Genomic DNA, 21,234 nt, shown 5'->3' with positions numbered 1-21,234 from the left:
TTTATTGTTTTCACATTTTTTAACGTTAATATCACAATATCTAAAAGGGGTTAAAGGGGAACTCCTCTGGAAAATGTGTATTTCAAAATCAGCTGCTGTAGGTTATTATGTTATTTCCTTCCTGTCTGACCACAGTGCTCTCTGCTGAAATCACAAGCACAGTGCTCTCTGCTGACACCTCTGTCCATTTTAGGAACTGTCCAGCGTAGGAGCAAATCTCCTGTAGAAAACCTCTCCTGCTCCGGACAGTTCCTATAATGGACAGAGGTGTCAGCAGAGAGCACTGTGGTCAGACAGAAAGGAAAGAACTTCCTGTGGAGCATACTGCAGCTGATAAGTACTGGAAGGATAAAGATTTTTTTTTTAAATACCGTAGAAGTAATTTACAAATCTGTTTAACTTTCTGGCACCGGTGGATTTAGAGGAGATTTCCAGTGGTGAACGACGTATCTCCGATCCTGAGGAGGGTTCGACCGCTGGGGCCCAGACAGCCCACGGGAAGGGGGTGTGTCGACCACCGCAGGAAACCGCGGCCGACACGCCCCCTCAATACAACTCTATGGCAGAGGCGGAGCGCTGCCTTCAGCAATCTCGGGCTTTGCCATAGCAAAGTATTGAGGGGGGGGGGGGGGTGTCGGCCGCTGCTTCGTGCGGTGTTCAACACCCGCTATCTGGCCGGAGAGCCACTGGACTACCCCTTTAAAAAAGAATGTTTTCCAGAGGAGTACCCCTTTAATGATCCTGATGTCCCCATTACCGGCGAGGTCCCCTCCTGATGGCCCCCGCGCTCCTTTCAGAATGTTAATGTACGTCTTAGTGCGCTAAGTACCGGGGCGCCATCACACATTATAACACCGGGGCGTCATTAACACCTCAAGGGGTTAATGACAGGTCATAGATCTATAAGTCACTGATCATGTGATCGGGCTGTAATGTAGGCGCCTGTATCTGACCCTTATACCATCACAGAATAGTCACAATATTAATGTCACCTCAGGGGTAGATTTTAGGTGTATTTAGGGTCCGTGACTACAACCTCACCGCTCACCTCTGACCTCTCTGGATACAGAAGATTCCAGGTGTCTTAAGGACCTTTGGTGATGTCACGATCATGTGATCAGTCACATGGGTGGGCGGAGTCAGGCTCCTGGGTGTACAGGGGAAGGGATCATAGGACCTTTGGTGATGTCACGATCATGTGATCAGTCACATGGGTGGGCGGAGTCAGGCTCCTGGGTGTACAGGGGAAGGGACTATAGGACCTTTGGTGATGTCACGATCATGTGATCAGTCACATGGGTGGGCGGAGTCAGGCTCCTGGGTGTACAGGGGAAGGGACGATAGGACCTTTGGTGATGTCACGATCATGTGATCAGTCACATGGGTGGCCCTCAGCCCTCGGATATTTTATTAATCCGTTCTCTATAAGGAACAATTTATACTCCAGACCCAATAATTACTATAATTCTATATCCGAGGATTGAGGGGCATTCGTAGCCTGACTCCTCCCACCCATGTGACTGATCACATGAGCGTGACATCATCAAAGGTCCTTTTGTCCCTTCAGCTGTACAGCCTTCAGCCTGACTCCTCCCACCCTAGTGACAATCACATGATCACCAAAGGTCCTTAAAACGTCTGGGATCTTCTGTATCCAGAGTGGTGAGACTTGTATTCATTGTTATACAGCAGTGGTTCCCAACCAGGGTGCCTACAGATGTTGCAAAACTACAACTCCCAGCATGCCTGGACAGCCTTTGGCTGTCCAGGCATTCTGGGAGTTGTAGTTTTGCAACAGCTTGAGGCACCATGGTTGGGAAATACTATTATAATGTGTGTGATTCATATATATATATATATATATATATATATATATATATATACAGCAACAGAAGAATACAGCAGCACACTGCCAGCACAAGGATATAGGTGCAACATGAACATGCAGATAAAACATGGAGACTATACAGCTATGGTGTAATAGATGCAAATGTGAAACTATGAAATAATGAGGCACTTAGCTCGCAAATCTGTCTCCGCCGACGGTCAAATAACTTGGACCGTCCCACCGCGATAAGGTAGCCTCCTGGGACGGACCCTACACTGTGAATATGCCTCTGTGTGAACAGTTCAGTAAGCATGGCAGGGTCTGGAACATCCAAGACACCTTATATACACACCTGATAGAGGTGGGTGGGGTGCAATATATATATATATATAGATGTAGATAGAAAAGGTTTGTATATACTGTGTATAGATAGATATTGTATATACGGTGTGTATGTGTATATCCACTTTTGTTTTTTCGTTTTTTCCCTCCTCTCTTTTAAGACTCCTAATATTCACTGTGTAGTATATTAGGGGGTTGTATATTTTTTGGAATCACTAAATCCCTGTATGTATAGATGTAACACCAGCGGCTGACCACCCCCGGATTCCTTACCTTGACTGACCCGCACACCCAGCTGTCCTCTCCTGTTTGGCGCCAAAAGTTTCTGGTGCATCCCATAGGGGCGACACACATATGAGCTGTTGCTTTAGAGATCCACGCATACCCCTAATTCCTGTCCTCCAATCCTTGCCAGGCACCACCTATAAGAGGGCACTCCTCCCTTCATGTGGTGCCTGGGCAACATAGTAGTTTTCTACAGAGAAGGTTCCTGACTCCATCTGATCCCCCTGTACCTCGCTGCCCTCCTGTATATGACCCAGACTGTGGACCACACCTCTGTATTCCAAGCTAGCTAACACCTCCTGGCTGCTTCTAAGCTACTCAGCTCTGCTGCAAACACCAACTCAGCTCTGCCGCAAACACCAACTCAGCTCTGCCGCAAACACCAACTCAGCTCTGCCGCAAACACCAACTCAGCTCTGCTGCAAACACCAACTCAGCTCTGCCGCAAACACCAACTCAGCTCTGCCGCAAACACCAACTCAGCTCTGCCGCAAACACCAACTCAGCTCTGCTGCAAACACCAACTCAGCTCTACTGCAAACACCATCTCAGCTCTGCCGCAAACACCAACTCAGCTTTGCTGCAAACACCAACTCAGCTCTGCTGCAAACACCAACTCAGCTCTGCTGCAAACACCATCTCAGCTCTGCTGCAAACACTGCAAACACCAACTCAGCCCTGCTGCAAACACCAACTCAGCTCTGCTGCAAACACCAACTCAGCTCTGCTGCAAACATCAACTAAGCTCTTCTGCAAACACCAACTCAGCTCAGCTGCAAACACCAACTCAACTCTGCTGCAAACACCAACTCAGCTCTGCTGCAAACACCATCTCATCCTGCTGCATCAGACTGTATTTCCTGCACTAATACCTTTTACAGCATCAGCTCGCCCCTCCTGCCTGTGTACCCAGTGCTTGGCACCACGATGTCCTGGCCTTCCGGGCCAGCTGCCACTTAGCCAGGACCATTCTTGTGGTAGCGACCTGGTATTTCCCCTTTACCTTAAAGGGGTACTCTGGCCCTAAGACATCTGGAACCGCTGGGGACCCCCCGCAATCTTTCATGCTGCACCCCGCTATCATCAGCCTCCGGAGCGAACATCAAACATCTGATGAATCACGATCACGGGGCTGGAGTATCATGACATCACGGCTTCGCCCCCATGTGACGTCACGCTCTGCCACCTCAATGCAAGCCTATGGGAGGGGGCGTGGCATATGCCACGCCCCCTCCCATAGGCTTGCATTGAGGGGGCGGAGCGTGATGTCACATGGGGGGACGGAGCAGTGACATCACGATACTCCGGCCCAGTGATCGTGATTCATCAGATGTTTGATGTTCGCTCCGGAGGCTGATGATAGCGGGGTGCAGCATGAAAGATTGCGGGGGGGGGGTCCCCAGCAGCGGGACCCCCACGATCAGGCATCTTATCCCCTATCCTTTGTATAGGGGATAAGATGTATGAGGGCCGGAGTACCCCTTTAAGTCAGGAGCGGGGAACACTTAGACTTTTCTCCCTAGTTTGGCCCGAAGCCAATCAGAACAGTGGAGGGGGAGCAGGAGAGTATCGGGGTCTTTTCTATTGTCCAGTGGTCTCCGCAGAATTATACCTCAGTTATTTTTTACATTTTTTCCCCTTCGTTTTATCAAGCGGTTTAGATTATATTTTATTTTTATTTCCAGTGGAAATTCTGTCGGGAGGTAAATAGATCTGAAACGTTTTTTTATTTTTACGTCAATGTCGCCGCGTGGAGGATTGTGGGATTTTTTGAGGATGAATTTTAGTTGTTACTGTTGATGATTCTAGATACATATAATTTATTGAATAGTTTTTTGTATTTTTTTTATCTCTGGATGGATGAAGATGAAGCTCTGCTCCTATTACACTGTGTGGCCCTTTGCCAGTATCTCGAGCAGAGCTCAGGTGAACCATAAGACGGCTACTTCAGTGTCTTAAAGGGGAACTCCGGTAGAAAACTTTTTTTTTTTTTTTAATCAACTGGTACCAGAAAGTTAAACAGATTTGTAAATTCTGCTCTCTGCTGACACCTCTGTCCATGTCAGGAACTGTCCAGAGCAGAAGAGGTTTGCTATGGGGATTTGCTTGTACTCTGGACAGTTCCTGATATGGACAGAGGTGTCAGCAGAGAGCACTGTGGTCAGACAGGAAATAAATTCAAAAAGAAAAGAACTTCCTGTGGAGCATACAGCAGCTGATAAGTACTGGAAGGATTAAGAATTTTTAATAGAAGTCATTTACAAATCTGTTTAACTTTCTGGCACCAGTTGATTTAGTAAAAAAAAAAAAAAAAATTCCACCAGAACACCCCTTTAAAGGAGTACTCCAGAGGGGGGAAAAAAAATTTCAGATCAACTGGTGACAGAAAGTTATACAGAAATTATTTCTATTAAAAAATCTTTATCCTTTCCAGAGGGAGGTCTCCAGTAGTGGTCGGGGGTCTCCCTTTCTTCTCCTGACTGCCCCCTAAGGATGGAGAAGGACCTGGATGTGATGGAGGAGAGAATATTACACGTGGCCCTAGAGATCATGTCCCTGCTGAGCGGAGAGGTGAGGGATTCTGGAGATCATGTCCCGTCTCTTCTATCTCTAAACCATGGACATGGCTGGAGAGGTGAAGGGATAAAGTGACATCAATGTCTCCTCCATACACAGGATTACATGGTAGTGAAGACAGAAGAGGGGGAAGGATGGAGCAGGGAGCAGGTTCCTATATCGCTGCCTCCACCTCACTCACTGATACATAAGGGAAACAGTCATCAGGAGATCCTGGAACTCATCAACAAGATGGCCGACCTGCTGACTGGAGAGGTGAGCACTGCTGGGGGTGTCAGGAGGGAGGGGCAGGCTGATGACTGGAGAGGTGAGCACTGCTGGGGGTGTCAGGAGGGAGGGGCAGGCTGATGACTGGAGAGGTGACACTGCTGGAGGTGTCAGGAGGGAGGGGCAGGCTGATGACTGGAGAGGTGACACTGCTGGGGGTGTCAGGAGGGAGGGGCAGGCTGATGACTGCAGAGGTGAGCACTGCTGGGGGTGTCAGGAGGGAGGGGCAGGCTGCTGACTGGAGAGGTGAGCACTGCTGGAGGTGTCAGGAGGGAGGGGCAGGCTGATGACTGGAGAGGTGAGCACTGCTGGAGGTGTCAGGAGGGAGGGGCAGGCTGATGACTGGAGAGGTGAGCACTGCTGGAGGTGTCAGGAGGGAGGGGCAGGCTGATGACTGGAGAGGTGAGCACTGCTGGGGGTGTCAGGAGGGAGGGGCAGGCTGATGACTGCAGAGGTGAGCACTGCTGGGGGTGTCAGGAGGGAGGGGCAGGCTGCTGACTGGAGAGGTGAGCACTGCTGGGGGTGTCAGGAGGGAGGGGCAGACTGATGACTGGAGAGGTGAGCACTGCTGGGGGTGTCAGGAGGGAGGGGCAGGCTGATGACTGGAGAGGTGAGCACTGCTGGAGGTGTCAGGAGGGAGGGGCAGGCTGATGACCGGAGAGGTGAGCACTGCTGGAGGTGTCAGGAGGGAGGGGCAGGCTGATGACTGGAGAGGTGAGCACTGCTGGAGGTGTCAGGAGGGTGGGGCAGGCTGATGACTGGAGAGGTGAGCACTGCTGGGGGTGTCAGGAGGGAGGGGCAGGCTGATGACCGGAGAGGTGAGCACTGCTGGAGGTGTCAGGAGGGAGGGGCAGGCTGATGACTGGAGAGGTGAGCACTGCTGGGGGTGTCAGGAGGGAGGGGCAGGCTGATAACTGGAGAGGTGAGCACTGCTGGAGGTGTCAGGAGGGAGGGGCAGGCTGATGACCGGAGAGGTGAGCACTGCTGGAGGTGTCAGGAGGGAGGGGCAGGCTGATGACTGGAGAGGTGAGCACTGCTGGAGGTGTCAGGAGGGTGGGGCAGGCTGATGACTGGAGAGGTGAGCACTGCTGGGGGTGTCAGGAGGGAGGGGCAGGCTGATGACCGGAGAGGTGAGCACTGCTGGAGGTGTCAGGAGGGAGGGGCAGGCTGATGACTGGAGAGGTGAGCACTGCTGGAGGTGTCAGGAGGGAGGGGCAGGCTGATGACTGGAGAGGTGAGCACTGCTGGGGGTGTCAGGAGGGAGGGGCAGGCTGATGACTGGAGAGGTGAGCACTGCTTGAGGTGTCAGGAGGGAGGGGCAGGCTGATGACTGGAGAGGTGAGCACTGCTGGGGGTGTCAGGAGGGAGGGGCAGGCTGATGACTGGAGAGGTGACACTTCTGGAGGTGTCAGGAGGGAGGGGCAGGCTGATGACTGGAGAGGTGAGCACTGCTGGGGGTGTCAGGAGGGAGGGGCAGGCTGATGACTGGAGAGGTGAGCACTGCTGGAGGTGTCAGGAGGGAGGGGCAGGCTGATGACTGGAGAGGTGAGCACTGCTGGAGGTGTCAGGAGGGAGGGGCAGGCTGATGACTGGAGAGGTGAGCACTGCTGGAGGTGTCAGGAGGGAGGGGCAGGCTGATGACTGGAGAGGTGACAATGCTGGAGGTGTCAGGAGGGAGGGGCAGGCTGATGACTGGAGAGGTGAGCACTGCTGGGGGTGTCAGGAGGGAGGGGCAGGCTGATGACTGGAGAGGTGAGCACTGCTGGGGGTGTCAGGAGGGAGGGGCAGGCTGATGACTGGAGAGGTGAGCACTGCTGGAGGTGTCAGGAGGGAGGGGCAGGCTGATGACTGGAGAGGTGAGCACTGCTGGAGGTGTCAGGAGGGAGGGGCAGGCTGATGACTGGAGAGGTGAGCACTGCTGGGGGTGTCAGGAGGGAGGGGCAGGCTGATGACTGGAGAGGTGAGCACTGCTGGGGGTGTCAGGAGGGAGGGTCAGGCTGCTGACTGGAGAGGTGAGCACTGCTGGGGGTGTCAGGAGGGAGGGGCAGGCTGATGACTGGAGAGGTGAGCACTGCTGGAGGTGTCAGGAGGGAGGGGCAGGCTGATGACTGGAGAGGTGAGCACTGCTGGAGGTGTCAGGAGGGAGGGGCAGGCTGATGACTGGAGAGGTGAGCACTGCTGGGGGTGTCAGGAGGGAGGGGCAGGCTGATGACTGGAGAGGTGACACTGCTGGGGGTGTCAGGAGGGAGGGGCAGGCTGATGACTGGAGAGGTGAGCACTGCTGGGGGTGTCAGGAGGGAGGGGCAGGCTTATGACTGGAGAGGTGAGCACTGCTGGAGGTGTCAGGAGGGAGGGGCAGGCTAATGACTGGAGAGGTGAGCACTGCTGGAGGTGGAGGTGTCAGGAGGGAGGGGCAGGCTGATTACTGGAGAGATGAGCACTGCTGGGGGTGTCAGGAGGGAGGGGCAGGCTGATGACTGGAGAGGTGAGCACTGCTGGAGGTGTCAGGAGGGAGGGGCAGGCTGATGACTGGAGAGGTGAGCACTGCTGGAGGTGTCAGGAGGGAGGGGCAGGCTGATGACTAGAGAGGTGAGCACTGCTGGGGGTGTCAGGAGGGAGGGGCAGGCTGATGACTGGAGAGGTGAGCACTGCTGGGGGTGTCAGGAGGGAGGGGCAGGCTGATGACTGGAGAGGTGAGCACTGCTGGGAGTGTCAGGAGGGAGGGGCAGGCTGATGACTGGAGAGGTGAGCACTGCTGGAGGTGTCAGGAGGGAGGGGAAGGCTGATGACTGGAGAGGTGAGCACTGCTGGAGGTGTCAGGAGGGAGGGGCAGGCTGCTGACTGGAGAGGTGAGCACTGCTGGAGGTGTCAGGAGGGTGGGGCAGGCTGATGACTGGAGAGGTGAGCACTGCTGGAGGTGTCAGGAGGGAGGGGCAGGCTGATGACTGGAGAGGTGAGCACTGCTGGGGGTGTCAGGAGGGAGGGGCAGGCCGATGACTGGAGAGTTGAGCACTGCTGGAGGTGTCAGGAGGGAGGGGCAGGCTGCTGACTGGAGAGGTGACACTGCTGGGAATGCTGGGACATTATACAATAAGGGAGGGCTCTGCTGATGACTGTATCATTGTGTGTGTCAGGTTCCTATAAGGTGTCAGGACGTCACTGTCTATTTCTCCATGGAGGAGTGGGAGTATATAGAAGGACACAAGGATCTGTACCAGGACATAGTCATGAGGGGGCATCACCGGCCCCCAACATCACCACTGGGTAAGAGGAGACCTTCCTGATTGTAGAGGAGACCAGGGGTGAGGGTCCCCTAGACCCCCCATCATGTGATCATCACATATACACAATGGGGGGAATTTATCATTATATTGTACACACAGTTCTCCCCCTTTACACTCTTGCTCAGAATTTACTAAGGCTGTTACACTCCTTTAATAAATCTTGTGCAAATATATAAAAGCCCCCCCCTCTCTACCGTACACTCCTTCTCTACCGCGCACTCCTTCTCTACCGCGCACTCCTTCTCTACCGCACACTCCTTCTCTACCGCACACTCCTTCTCTACCGTACACTCCTTCTCTACCGTACGCTCCTTCTCTACCGTACACTCCTTCTCTACCGTACACTCCTTCTCTACCGCACACTCCTTCTCTACCGTACACTCCTTCTCTACCGTACGCTCCTTCTCTACCGTACTCTCCTTCTCTACCGTACACTCCTTCTCTACCGTACGCTCCTTCTCTACCGTACGCTCCTTCTCTACCGTACACTCCTTCTCTACCGTACACTCCTTCTCTACCGTACGCTCCTTCTCTACCGCACACTCCTTCTCTACCGTACACTCCTTCTCTACCGCACACTCCTTCTCTACCGCACACTCCTTCTCTACCGCACACTCCTACTCTACCGTACATTCCTACTCTACCGTACATTCCTTCTCTACCGCACACTCCTTCTCTACCGTGCGCTCCTTCTCTACCGTACACTCCTTCTCTACCGTACACTCCTTCTCTACCGTGCGCTCCTTCTCTACCGTACGCTCCTTCTCTACCGTGCGCTCCTTCTCTACCGTGCGCTCCTTCTCTACCGCACACTCCTTCTCTACCGCGCACTCCTTCTCTACCGCGCACTCCTTCTCTACCGCACACTCCTTCTCTACCGCACACTCCTTCTCTACCGTACGCTCCTTCTCTACCGTGCGCTCCTTCTCTACCATACGCTCCTTCTCTACCGCGCGCTCCTTCTCTACCACGCACTCCTTCTCTACCGCACACTCCTTCTCTACCGCACACTCCTTCTCTACCGTACACTCCTTCTCTACCGTACGCTCCTTCTCTACCTTGCATTCCTTCTCTACCGTACGCTCCTTCTCTACCGTACGCTCCTTCTCTACCGTACGCTCCTTCTCTACCGTACACTCCTTCTCTACCGTACACTCCTTCTCTACCGTACGCTCCTTCTCTACCGTACGCTCCTTCTCTACCGTACACTCCTTCTCTACCGTACACTCCTTCTCTACCGCACACTCCTTCTCTACGTACACTCCTTCTCTATCGTACACTCCTTCTCTACCGTACACTCCTTCTCTACCGCACACTCCTACTCTACCGTACATTCCTTCTCTACCGCACGCTCCTTCTCTACCGTGCGCTCCTTCTCTACCGTACACTCCTTCTCTACCGTACACTCCTTCTCTACCGTACACTCCTTCTCTACCGTACACTCCTTCTCTACCGTACACTCCTTCTCTACCGTACGCTCCTTCTCTACCGCACGCTCCTTCTCTACCGCGCGCTCCTTCTCTACCGTACACTCCTTCTCTACCGTACACTCCTTCTCTACCGTACGCTCCTTCTCTACCGCACACTCCTTCTATACCGTACACTCCTTCTCTACCGTGCATTCCTTCTCTACCGTACGCTCCTTCTCTACCGTGCGCTCCTTCTCTACCGTACGCTCCTTCTCTACCGTGCGCTCCTTCTCTACCGTACGCTCCTTCTCTACCGTACGCTCCTTCTCTACCGTGCGCTCCTTCTCTACCGTGCACTCCTTCTCTACCGTACACTCCGTCTCTACCGTACACTCCTTCTCTACCGTACACTCCTTCTCTACCTTACACTCCTCCTCTACCGTACACTCCTCCTCTACCGTACGCTCCTTCTCTACCGTACGCTCCTTCTCTACCGCACGCTCCTTCTCTACCTTACACTCCTTCTCTACCGTACACTCCTCCTCTACCGTACACTCCATCTCCACCGTACACTCCTTCTCTACCGTACACTCCTCCTCTACCGTACGCTCCTTCTCTACCGTACACTCCATCTCTACCGTACACTCCTTCTCTACCGCGCACTCCTTCTCTACTGTACACTCCTTCTCTACCGTACACTCCTCCTCTACCGTACACTCCATCTCTACCGTACACTCCTTCTCTACCGTACACTCCTCCTCTACCGTACACTCCTCCTCTACCGTACACTCCTTCTCTACCTCACAGGAAAAGTGGACGTAGGGATTTTGTTCTATTGCTTTGAGGCCAGGATTCCATTGAGGTTTTTTGTCCATTAGCAAAAACGTTCCTGTGTTTTGTCAGTTTTTTTTGCGTTTTTTTACTTGCGTTTTTGCTGGTGTGTGGAAACAAAAAAAGTACTAAACTTTTTGCTTATCGCTAACCCCCAATTATTACCCCAGTACCCACCGCCACAGGGGTGCCGGGAAGAGCCGGTACCAACAGGCCCGGAGTGTCAAAAATGGTGCTCCTGGGCCTAGGCGATAACAGGCTGGCATTATTTAGGCTGGGGAGGGCCAGTAACAATGGTCGCCCACTCTGGTAACATCAGACTGTTGCTACTTGGTTGGTATCCGGTTGATACTGAAAAAATGAGGGAACCACACACTTAAAAAAAAAATGTATTTATTTAGCAAAAAAAAAAAACGCATAGGGTTCCCCCTATTTTCAGTATCAGCCGGATACCAACCAAGCAGCAGCAGCCTGACGTTACCAGGGTGGGCGAGGACCAATGTTACTGGCCCTCCCCAGCCTAAATAACACCATCCTGTTACCGCCTAGGCCCAGGAGTGACATTTTTGATGCTCCGGGCCTATTGGTTTGGCTCTTCCCGTCACCCCTGTGGTGGTGGGTACCGGGGTAATAATTGAGGGTTAGCACTAGCTGATTTTGGGGCTAATGCTAAGCCCTGGCTTTGTAATGGATTCCATCTATAAGATGGCAACACATTAATACATTTTTTTAACACATTAACACATTAACACATTAAAGTCACTCCCCCCACCCTCGTTAACCATTTTATTGAAATAAAAAAAATGCTGGTCATCGTCACAATCCACCGAATCTGACGTCGTCCTCCGCATTCACGTATCTAAAATGAGAAGAAAAGAAAAACAAGAAATATGGGTTAGTACATTTTTGGCGCTCTCTCCTGGGAAGAGCGCACATAATGCAGCGTGTTCCTAAACAGGGAACCTCCAGTTGTTGCTAAACCACAACTCCCATCATGAGGGGCAGTAGTTAAGCAACAGCTGGAGTCTCCCTGTTTGGGAACACACTGCTCTGTTCCCATTATGCAAAACTCATAATGTGAACAGAGATCTGTCCCTCTGCCCTTGGACTACTACTCCTATCTTGAGTCTGTCCCATAATGGGAGGAGTTTTAGTACTGCAGCGCTGCTGAGGGATGGCACTTGCACATCCCCCAGTTGCGGGACTTTTAGGACTACTACTCCCATCATGAAAAACTCTGCCCATGATGGGAGTTGTAGTCCAGGGGCTGAGGTGCATCGGGTCATTCTGCAGAGACCCACTGCGATCCGCATTTAAGTTAGGAAACCGGGCGGTACATGCGTCTACATCGAAAATAAGACCTAGACCAGTGGTCTCCAACCTGCAGACCTCCAGATGTTGCAAATGTTTGCAACATCTGGAGGTCCGCAGGTTGAAGACCACTGAACTAGACAATGCCCGGCCGGCTTCTTACATGACAGTGGGCTCAGCCTATCATCGGCAGAGGTGGGACATCGCTGCGGCTGGTGATAGGCTGAAGGCTCTGAGACGTCCCAACACCAGGAAGCAGCGATAACAGGGACCATGAGGTCGGTTCCTTAGCAACGGGGGAACGGAGGACGAAGGTAAGTTAAAGTTTGTTTTTTAATATTTCCAGCCCGGGAACAGGAATAGATACAGCGCAGCGGCTGATAATTATTTGGCAGGGGGGGGACGAAGCTGCGCTCACGGGTGACAAATGTGGTGCAGCGCTGGGCTGCTAAATCGGCGGGGAGGGACGTTGGGGGGCAGAGCTGCGCCCATCACATGATGATAATGTGGGGGGAGGGGTGTAAATACCGTGGAACCGCCATGTTGTTCAATGTACATACGGTAAATAAATAAGTCCTACCCTGAAAAGTTTTTTGTGACTAAAATTAATATAAATTTTACACGGTATATACACTGACATAATTCATAATCCCTGCCGGGAGAGGAGAGCTCTGATTGGTCAATAGCTTTTCTCCAATCAGAGCTCCCCTCTCCCGGTGGGGATTATGAATGATGTCAGTGTACATAGAAGCCGCGGGCAGCGCGATGTAGACGCATGTACCATCGGCTTCCTAACTTACATGCGGATCGCAGCCCCTGGACAACAACTCCCATCATGGGCAGAGTCTGTCCATGATGGGAGTAGCAGTCCTTACTATCCCAAAATAGACACTTCGGTACATGTCCTCCGAGGTGGTGTATATTTGCGCAAGAAAAACGCAGTTAATAAATTCGATTCTACAGTAGAAAGTGCTCTATGGTAAACTTAACCGTAGACATGACCATGGAAAATTCAGATTTTGCGCAAAAAAAAATGCACAAAAAAAGCTCTATATAAAATGATGAATTCCCCCCAATGTATTCAGTCCCTCTGTATATTTCCTATAGATATAGACCCAACAAGGATGGAGAAGGCCAGAAAGCACATGGCTGCCAGGATATTACACCTCACCCTAGAGATAATCCACCTGATAACCGGAGAGGTGAGAGGTCACATGACGTCTTATCCCTAGAAATAATCCCGGAAATGACTGGAAAGGGGGCGGATTCTTAGAATGTCTGTAGTGATCAGTGTCTCACCATACACAGGATTACACAGTAGTGAAGAAGTGGTCTGGTGAGTGTGTGACCCCCCGTGTGTCAGGAGGATCGGGCACCACCCAGAGCCCCACCCCCGAGGAGCCTCCACCTCATTCACTGATACATGAGCAGAAGATCCTAGAACTGACCACCAGGATGACTGAGCTGCTGACTGGAGAGGTGACACTGCTGGGAATGCTGGGACATTATACAATAAGGGAGGGCTCTGCTGATGACTGTATCATTGTGTGTGTCAGGTTCCTATAAGGTGTCAGGACGTCACTGTCTATTTCTCCATGGAGGAGTGGGAGTATATAGAAGGACACAAGGATCTGTACCAGGACATAGTCATGATGGGGGATCACCGGCCCCCAACATCACAAGGTAAGAGGAGACTTATTGTCCATTACTGTGGGTACAGGGGGCACTGGGGTCATGTTGAAACCTGAATGGGGTACTCCGGTGGAAAACATATTTTGCCAGAAAGTTAAACAGATTTGTACATTACTTCTATTAAAAGATCTTTACCCTTCCAGTACTTATTAGCAGCTGTATGCTACAGAGGAAATTATTTTCTTTTCTAATTTCTTTTTTGTCTTGTCCACAGTGCTCTCTGCTGACACCTGATGCCCGTATCAAGAACTGTCCAGAGCAGGAGAAAATCCCCATAGCAAATCTATACTGCTCTGGACAGTTCCTGACACGGACAGAGGTGTCAGCAGAGAGCACTGTGGACAAGACAAAAAAGAAATTAAAAAAGAAAATAATTTCCTCTGTAACATACAGCTGCTAATAAGTACTTAAAGGATTAAGATTTTTAAATAGAAGTCATTTACAAATCTGTTTAACTTTCTGGCACCAGTTCATTTAAAAAAAAAAACCCTTTAAAGGAAATTGGCTACAAACGGCAGAACATACTTTTCTATCTGCGGGAAGTTACAGTTTCCCTTGTACATAGGCTGAAGTATAACAGTGCTGTTTAAAGTGCCTGACGCTGTCTCTGTTTCATTAACAATGTCATGTGAAAGTATAGCAGGATTTATATTCTCACTTGGAGAAAGACTAAAGTAGGATAGCGCTGAATAAATGCTTGCTTGACACAGGAGAATATGTCTGGTATTTAAAGATGTCAGGATTGGTCAGATTCATAGTTCTGATCCGGAAAATGAGCCGGGCAAGTGTGCAGAATCTGGTGGAAAAAAATCAGCTCAGAAATTCCATTGCAGCAGACTCCCATTGTCTTTAATGGGATTGTGCTGCACCGTACAGAATTTCCACAGCGGAAACATCTGCCACAGAAGTTCCGATTCCGCACTTTGCAGGAAGAATTGACATTTCGATTCTTTGTGTGGAATTTGCTCGGAAATGCATCACCATCTGACCTGGAAATTCTGCTGTGGAAATGGGGCCTAAAAGTTTTATGGGATTAAAAGTAGCTTTTGCTATCTGCACGACCCGTGGCTTCTCTCATCCAGGCTTAGCAGCTGTCGTTAGCATGGCTGTGCTTCAAGGGGTACTTTACTGCCCCAGCATTGGGAACATTTTGTTTCGAACACTGGGTGCGGGCTGCAGGGGCCGTGACGACACGGCCACGTTGTGGCCGTGACGTCACGACCCCCGCAGCCTGCACCCAATGTTCGGAACAAAATGTTCACAATGCTGGGGCAGTAAAGTACCCCTTTAAGCTTACCTATATGAAAGGGGGGCGGTGGAAAGCATTAAGTAATAATGGAGGCTAGCTTTCCTCCATCGAGGCTGCGTGCACGCCATAAGTTGCCTAAGAAAGTGGAATCAAATAGTTTAATAAACAATGGCTTAAAACAGAAAAATGCAGCTTTTGATTACATAAAATTTGATGCAAACACTGGATATAAAGTGCCATCATCAGGAAGTTCCATTTTCACTTGGACACAGGCTGTAGTACAACAGCACATTGTTAATGTGTGTGTGTGATGCTGAACAATAAGAGGTTAGGTGGCACTTCAATTAGATTCTCACTGCATGATGCTATGGACAACAGGGGCTATTTAGCCTCTTGGACACAGGCTGGCATATAATGGGGCAGTGTAAATGTCAACTTGACCCATCATGACAACATGTGCTGCTTTCCCAGCTTACTCACAGATCACTGCTTCTGACTGAAAATACCCTGACTGGGACAGCCCGAGGGGGCGGGGCATGACAGCATGAGGGGGCGGGGCTATGACATCACAGGCTCCCAACTCCAGCTAACAGTTTATTTCAAACGCTGAGCAGCGGAGTACCCCTTTAATGAAGTAGCGGTAAAGAATACATACATGTGCAGGGGGACGTGGACGTCAGTAGTAACAGCTGTTTCATGTACTTGATATAGTTCATCAGACCGTACCCTCTGATGTCTACAGAGCCCGGGTAAATACCCCCAGGATTTGACGTCATCAGACAGGGGTGTAACATGACAAAAACACTTATGTCCAACTACAATATAAGGCTAGTAAAGTCACAGGAACGCGCTTAGATCTGTTTATCATTTATTCCAAGCCAACCTTGTGCGTTCGAGCCCATTATCTGTTTAGCTTCGGCTTGTAGGACAACCCTCCTACTGTCAGCCCCTCCCCCACGGCCTTTCAATTCCAAAAAACATAGATGTGTTCACGGAGGTGTGTGCATGGGGCGGATTGTGCTTCCAATATAGAAGCGCCCACATGCACACACGATCCCGTACACGACAAAAGTTGGTGCAACAACATACAGAATATTTTGTAACCTGTCACTCCTCCTACTTAGAAACCTTGTCCCGGCAGGACACCACTTGTGTTTGCCACAGGGTACCACGCCCTGCAACCAATCTTCAAAAAAGAAAAGAATAAGGACCGACGGGCGGCGCCTCGTGTAATACCCTTAGCGAGTGGTAGATTATTGGGGGGGGGGGGGGGGGGGCTGCCCCACAGGGTTCATAGATGGCCACTCACCTTAGAAAGAATATAAATGCGCATATCACCCCAGAAAGCATCGGGGTACAAATGGTGCGAGTCGCTGCTCAGCCAGCGGGTTGCAGGAGAAGACAACAGTCGTCCTGGAGAGGTATGTAGAAGCGAAGATGAATGATGCGGATGCCAGAAATATGAAGTAGTCCTCAGCAGGACAGGAGTACACGTTTCGGGAGGAGCCCTCCCTTCCTCAGATCAGGGTAAGATCAGAAATGTTCATTAAGGCAGGCAATACTGTCACCTCTATGCAGACAAGATTGTCAGCGTGGAAAAACTCACATTTGTTAAAATGTATCAGAGATGGATCAGTGAGGAATTTATACCTGTGCCAGATGCCACTGATTAGACAGTACTGCCACAACCCCTGCTGTATGCTGGCTACTATAACAACAACCCTTCTGTATGCTGGCTACTATTACCACAACCCCTGCTGTATGCTGGCTACTATTACCACAACCCCTGCTGTGCGTTGACTACTACAACAACCACCCTGCTGTATGCTGGCTACTGTACAATCACCCCTGCTGTATGCTGACTACTACAGACACCACCACTGCTGTGCGCTGACTACTGCGAACACCACCCTGCTGTATGCTGGCTACTGCTAATCCTTCCAGTCCGCCACTGTGTGATGTCTGCTGGCTTCTATAACTGAGATAAGTGTATGATATATAGAGGATATACAGGAGATCTTGTATTCAGTTACTGTGTGTTCCCTACAGATGGATCCAATAGGAGAAGTCCACCCGAGAGGTGTCCCTGTCCTCTGTATTCCCAGGACTGTCCAGAGGGAAATGTCCCAGAGAAGCATCAGGTAGATGAGGCTGATCCTATATCTCTATAGGGGGGTCCTGCAGTCATAGATGTGGGGGTAGATTTTGGGGGTCTCTGTTGCTCCTCCTGTCTGCTGTATTGTAGTGAATTGTTCTATATGTCACATCAGGGGGGAGATCTGACTAATAATGTAGTGGAGGATGAAGAAGAGAGGATGAGGGGCCATCACCCGTGTATGAGGGAAGCGAAGGAGGATATGCCAGGAGGTGTTACCCCAGGTATGTAATAATTCCAGGAGGTGTTACCCCAGGTATGTAATAATTCCAGGAGGTGTTACCCCGGGTATGTAATAATTCCAGGAGGTGTTACCCAAGGTATGTAATAATTCCAGGAGGTGTTACCCCAGGTATGTAATAATTCCAGGACGTGTTACCCCAGGTATGTAATAATTCCAGGAGGAGTTACCCCAGGTATGTAATAATTCCAGGAGGTGCTCATATGTTCTGGAGAGAGGAGTGATTGTGTATAGAGATTCTCTTAATGTTCCACATTAGGCCTGTACTCCGCTCCCATCTGTTCATTCCTCATCGTCCTCGGCAGCTTTCATAGTTTTAGGATTCCATCTCCCCAGGAAAGACAGAATCTACAAGCATTAGGTAAAGAATTGGATTATGGGAGCTCCTCCTCCTCTGTACTATAAAACATTAATACTAAGGATCAGCAAAGCGGATTCTGATTGGTCCCGTACACTTGACGGGCCTGGTGCAGAGCCAATGGACTAGCAAGGGTATTAAGGAGTGTAAGCTGAGATGTGTAGCACAGTGCTGCTTACCTCTTGGCCGGTTGGACAGGAGCAGGGACTCTTCTTTTGAATATGAGTCCCTGCTTCTGTAATATTAAGCATGAACAAAACCCTCAGAAAAATTAGTTCAGATTAATCAGATTTTTGGGGAAAATTTAGAACAAATTTGATACCTTCCATATTACATTGTTTAGAAGACTATGAATGTAAAAAGTACCAAGATCAAACTATGTAAGACCCAAGATAATCGTAATGATTTATCACTGGAGATCAGGAGAAGACAGAGCTACCAAATGTGTTCATTAACTGATGTAGGCGGGGCCAGTGCTGAGTAACTGATGTAGGCGGGGCCAGTGCTGAAGAGCTGATGTAGGAGGGGCCAGTGCTGAGGAGGTGATGTAGGTGGGGCCAGTGCTGAGGAGATGATGTAGGTGGGGCCAGTGCTGAGGAGATGATGTAGGTGGTGCCTGTGCTGAGGAGGTGATGTAGGCGGGGCCAGTGCTGAGGAGGTGATGTAGACGGGGCCAGTGCTGAGGAGGTGATGTAGACGGGGCCAGTGCTGAGGAGATGATGTAGGTGGGGCCAGTGCTGAGGAGATGATGTAGGTGGTGCCTGTGCTGAGGAGGTGATGTAGGCAGGGCTAGTGCTGAGGAGCTGATGCAAGTGGGGTCAGTGCTGAGGAGCTGATGTAAGTGGGGCCAGTGCTGAGTAGCTGATGTAGGTTTGGCCAGTACTGAGGAACTGATGTAGGCGGGCCAATGCTGAGGAGATGATGTAGGCGGGGCCAGTGCAAAGGAGCTGATGTAGGCGGGGCCAGTGTTGAGGAACTGATTTAGGCAGGGCCAGTGCTGAGGAGCTGATGTAGGTTTGGCCAGTACTGAGGAACTGATGTAGGTGGGCCAATGCTGAGGAGATGATGTAGGCGGGGCCAGTGCTGAGGAGCTGATGTAGGCGGGGCCAGTGCTGAGGAGCTGATGTAGGCAGGGCCAGTGCTGAGGAGATGTAGACGAGGCCAGAGCTGAGGAGGTAATGTAGGCGGGGCCAGTGCTGAGGAGCTGATATAGGTGGGGCCAGTCCTGAGGAGCTGATGTAGGCGGGGCCTATCAAACATGAAGTTTTTGGGACAGTTATTGGTAACCAAATAAAGGAGTCTATTAAACATAAATAGCATAAAAGAAACACCTTTTTATTCTCCTTTCTGAGGAATTAGCTACTGGTTAAAAAAAAAACTGCATCAGAAACTGTTTCCAGTGTAATAGAAATGTTTTGTTAAATTTGTCTACTTTGTAGCTCATAAAAAATGATGGAATCAAATTGTAATCCATACAGAAAATCCCAGTAAGGACACCGATGGAACCTTCAAATTATCACTAAATTATAAAGTAGAAGATGAAGACTTCATGCAGCACTCCCCAGGAGAGGACTTCTTTCCCCTTACTGTACATCCAGGACCTTACAGTACAGATCTATCATATAATGCCCCTAATCATGGGGAACCTTCTCCTGACCCATCACAGGTTGTTACCACAAGGACAGATCAGAGAGAAGGGAAAAGGTTTTATTGTGGTGAATGTAAAAAAGAGTTTACAAAAAATTCAGACCTCATAACCCACAGAAGAAGTCACACAGAGGAGAAGTATTCATGTTCACTATGTGGGAAATGTTTTACAGATAAGTCAGAACTTGTGTCACATGAGAGACTGCACACAGCAGAGAATCCATATTCATGTTCACAATGTGGGGAACGTTTTGCCCAAAAAGCAGTTCTTGTTCGACATCAAGAAACTCACACAGAAAAGAGACTATATCAGTGTCCTGAATGTGAGGAATGTTTTACAGATAAACCAAGCTTTGTTAAACATATGAGAAGTCACACAGGAGAGAAGCCATATTCATGTTTAGAATGTTGGAAATGTTTTACAGAAAAATCAAGCCTTGTTAAACATGAGAGAAGTCACACAGGAGAAAGACCATATTCATGTTCAGAGTGTGGGAAATGTTTTCGAGATAAATCAAGCCTCGTTAAACATGAAAGAATTCACACAGGAGAGAAGCCATATTCGTGTTCCGAATGTGCGAAAGGTTTTACTGATAAATCAAGCCTTGTTAAACATGAGAGAATTCACACAGGAGAGAAGCCTTATTCATGTTCAGAATGTGGTAAAGGTTTTACACGTAAATCACATCTTGTAAGACATCAGAGAATTCACACAGGGGAGAAACCATATTCGTGTTCAGAATGTGGTAAAGGTTTTACAAATAAATCAAATCTTGTTATGCATGAGGGAAGTCACTCAGGGGAGAAACCATATTCATGTTCAGAATGTGGAAAATGTTTCACATACAAATCAGGTCTTATTATACATGAGAGAAATCACACAGGAGAGAAGCCATATTCATGTTTAAAATGCGGGAAATGTTTTACAATTAAATCACATCTTGTGACACACGAGAGAAGTCACACAGAAGAAAAGCCATATTCATGTTCAGAATGTGGAAAATGTTTCACATATAAATCACTTCTTGTTAGGCATGAGAGAATTCACACAGGAGAGAAGCCATATCCATGTTTAGAATGTGGGAAAGGCTTTATAACTAAATCACATCTTGTTATACATGAGAGAATTCACACAGGAGAGAAGCCATATTCATGTTTAGAATGTGGGAAACGCTTTACAGATAAATCACATCTTCTAAAGCATAACAGAAGTCACAAAGGAGAGAAGCCTGTATGATGTGCGGACTATGTTATCACAGGTCACTCACACAAAGAATAAACAAGATTCTTCTTTAGAAGTTTGTGTTGATGATAAATAATAGATATTTACATTATACTGAGGTACCAGATACAATCTGTCATCCGTGAAAAGGACTGTCAAGGACCACAACTGGAATAAGAAGGAAGTGGAACATGGAAGGATTTGAGAGGGTAAGACTAAAATAACGGGGCAAAAGTCTGTATGACTCTGGGTAAACAGATGGTGCCCGGAGGTAACTAACAGCTTGTTTACAAACACAATGCATCTTTATGCCTTTATAGATTAAAAAGGTCCCAAAATCCTTAATTTTTGGAGGGCAGTTGCTTTCTGGTGGTACGGGAAGTTGCAATGGGTTTTTGCAGGTGGTTAAAAAATAATCCCTTTTTGGTAATAGCAACTGGATCAGCACCCTGGAAAGTGGAGAAGAAATGGTTTTCTTTTCACAAATAAGAAGCCAAAGAAATTAACCCTTTTTGGATCATCTGGTTGTGTCGACC

At 49.5% G+C, this 21,234-nt stretch overlaps 1 protein-coding gene across 3 annotated transcripts; it reads left to right on the top strand.

Moving 5' to 3' along the window:
* The first annotated feature begins 1,281 nt into the window (after window positions 1-1,281).
* On the top strand, window positions 1,282-20,774 carry LOC130342974 (zinc finger protein 260-like). Of its 3 annotated transcripts, XM_056554305.1 has the most exons (10): window positions 1,346-1,662; window positions 4,890-5,026; window positions 5,132-5,287; window positions 8,434-8,563; window positions 13,242-13,336; window positions 13,443-13,613; window positions 13,691-13,817; window positions 17,125-17,216; window positions 17,346-17,454; window positions 19,308-20,774. In XM_056554305.1, exons 2-10 carry the CDS (start codon window positions 4,949-4,951, stop codon window positions 20,711-20,713), a joined length of 2,364 nt encoding a protein of 787 aa, XP_056410280.1. In that variant the 5' UTR covers window positions 1,346-1,662; window positions 4,890-4,948; the 3' UTR covers window positions 20,714-20,774. The 3 variants fall into 3 exon arrangements, with proteins under 3 accessions (XP_056410282.1, XP_056410280.1, XP_056410281.1); XM_056554307.1 differs by lacking the exons at window positions 4,890-5,026; window positions 5,132-5,287; window positions 8,434-8,563 and having other exon boundaries at window positions 1,282-1,662; XM_056554306.1 differs by lacking the exons at window positions 1,346-1,662; window positions 4,890-5,026; window positions 5,132-5,287; window positions 8,434-8,563 and adding an exon at window positions 11,601-11,717.
* Window positions 20,775-21,234: the final 460 nt, after the last annotated feature.

The sequence above is a fragment of the Hyla sarda genome, unplaced genomic scaffold (genome assembly GCF_029499605.1).
Source record: "Hyla sarda isolate aHylSar1 unplaced genomic scaffold, aHylSar1.hap1 scaffold_662, whole genome shotgun sequence".
Classification (NCBI taxonomy): Eukaryota; Metazoa; Chordata; class Amphibia; order Anura; family Hylidae; genus Hyla; species Hyla sarda.
This window is presented reverse-complemented; position numbering and strand designations above follow the sequence as displayed.

What these genes read in the sequence shown, in the direction of transcription:
- LOC130342974 (XM_056554305.1), top strand. Translation starts at nt 4,949, where the DNA reads ATGGAGAAGGACCTGGATGTGATGGAGGAGAGAATATTACACGTGGCC. An exon ending in TCCACCTGATAACCGGAGAG is followed by an intron (nt 13,337 to 13,442) that starts GTGAGAGGTCAC and finishes CACCATACACAG; the next exon opens with GATTACACAGTAGTGAAGAA. An exon ending in CCGGCCCCCAACATCACAAG is followed by an intron (nt 13,818 to 17,124) that starts GTAAGAGGAGAC and finishes TGTTCCCTACAG; the next exon opens with ATGGATCCAATAGGAGAAGT.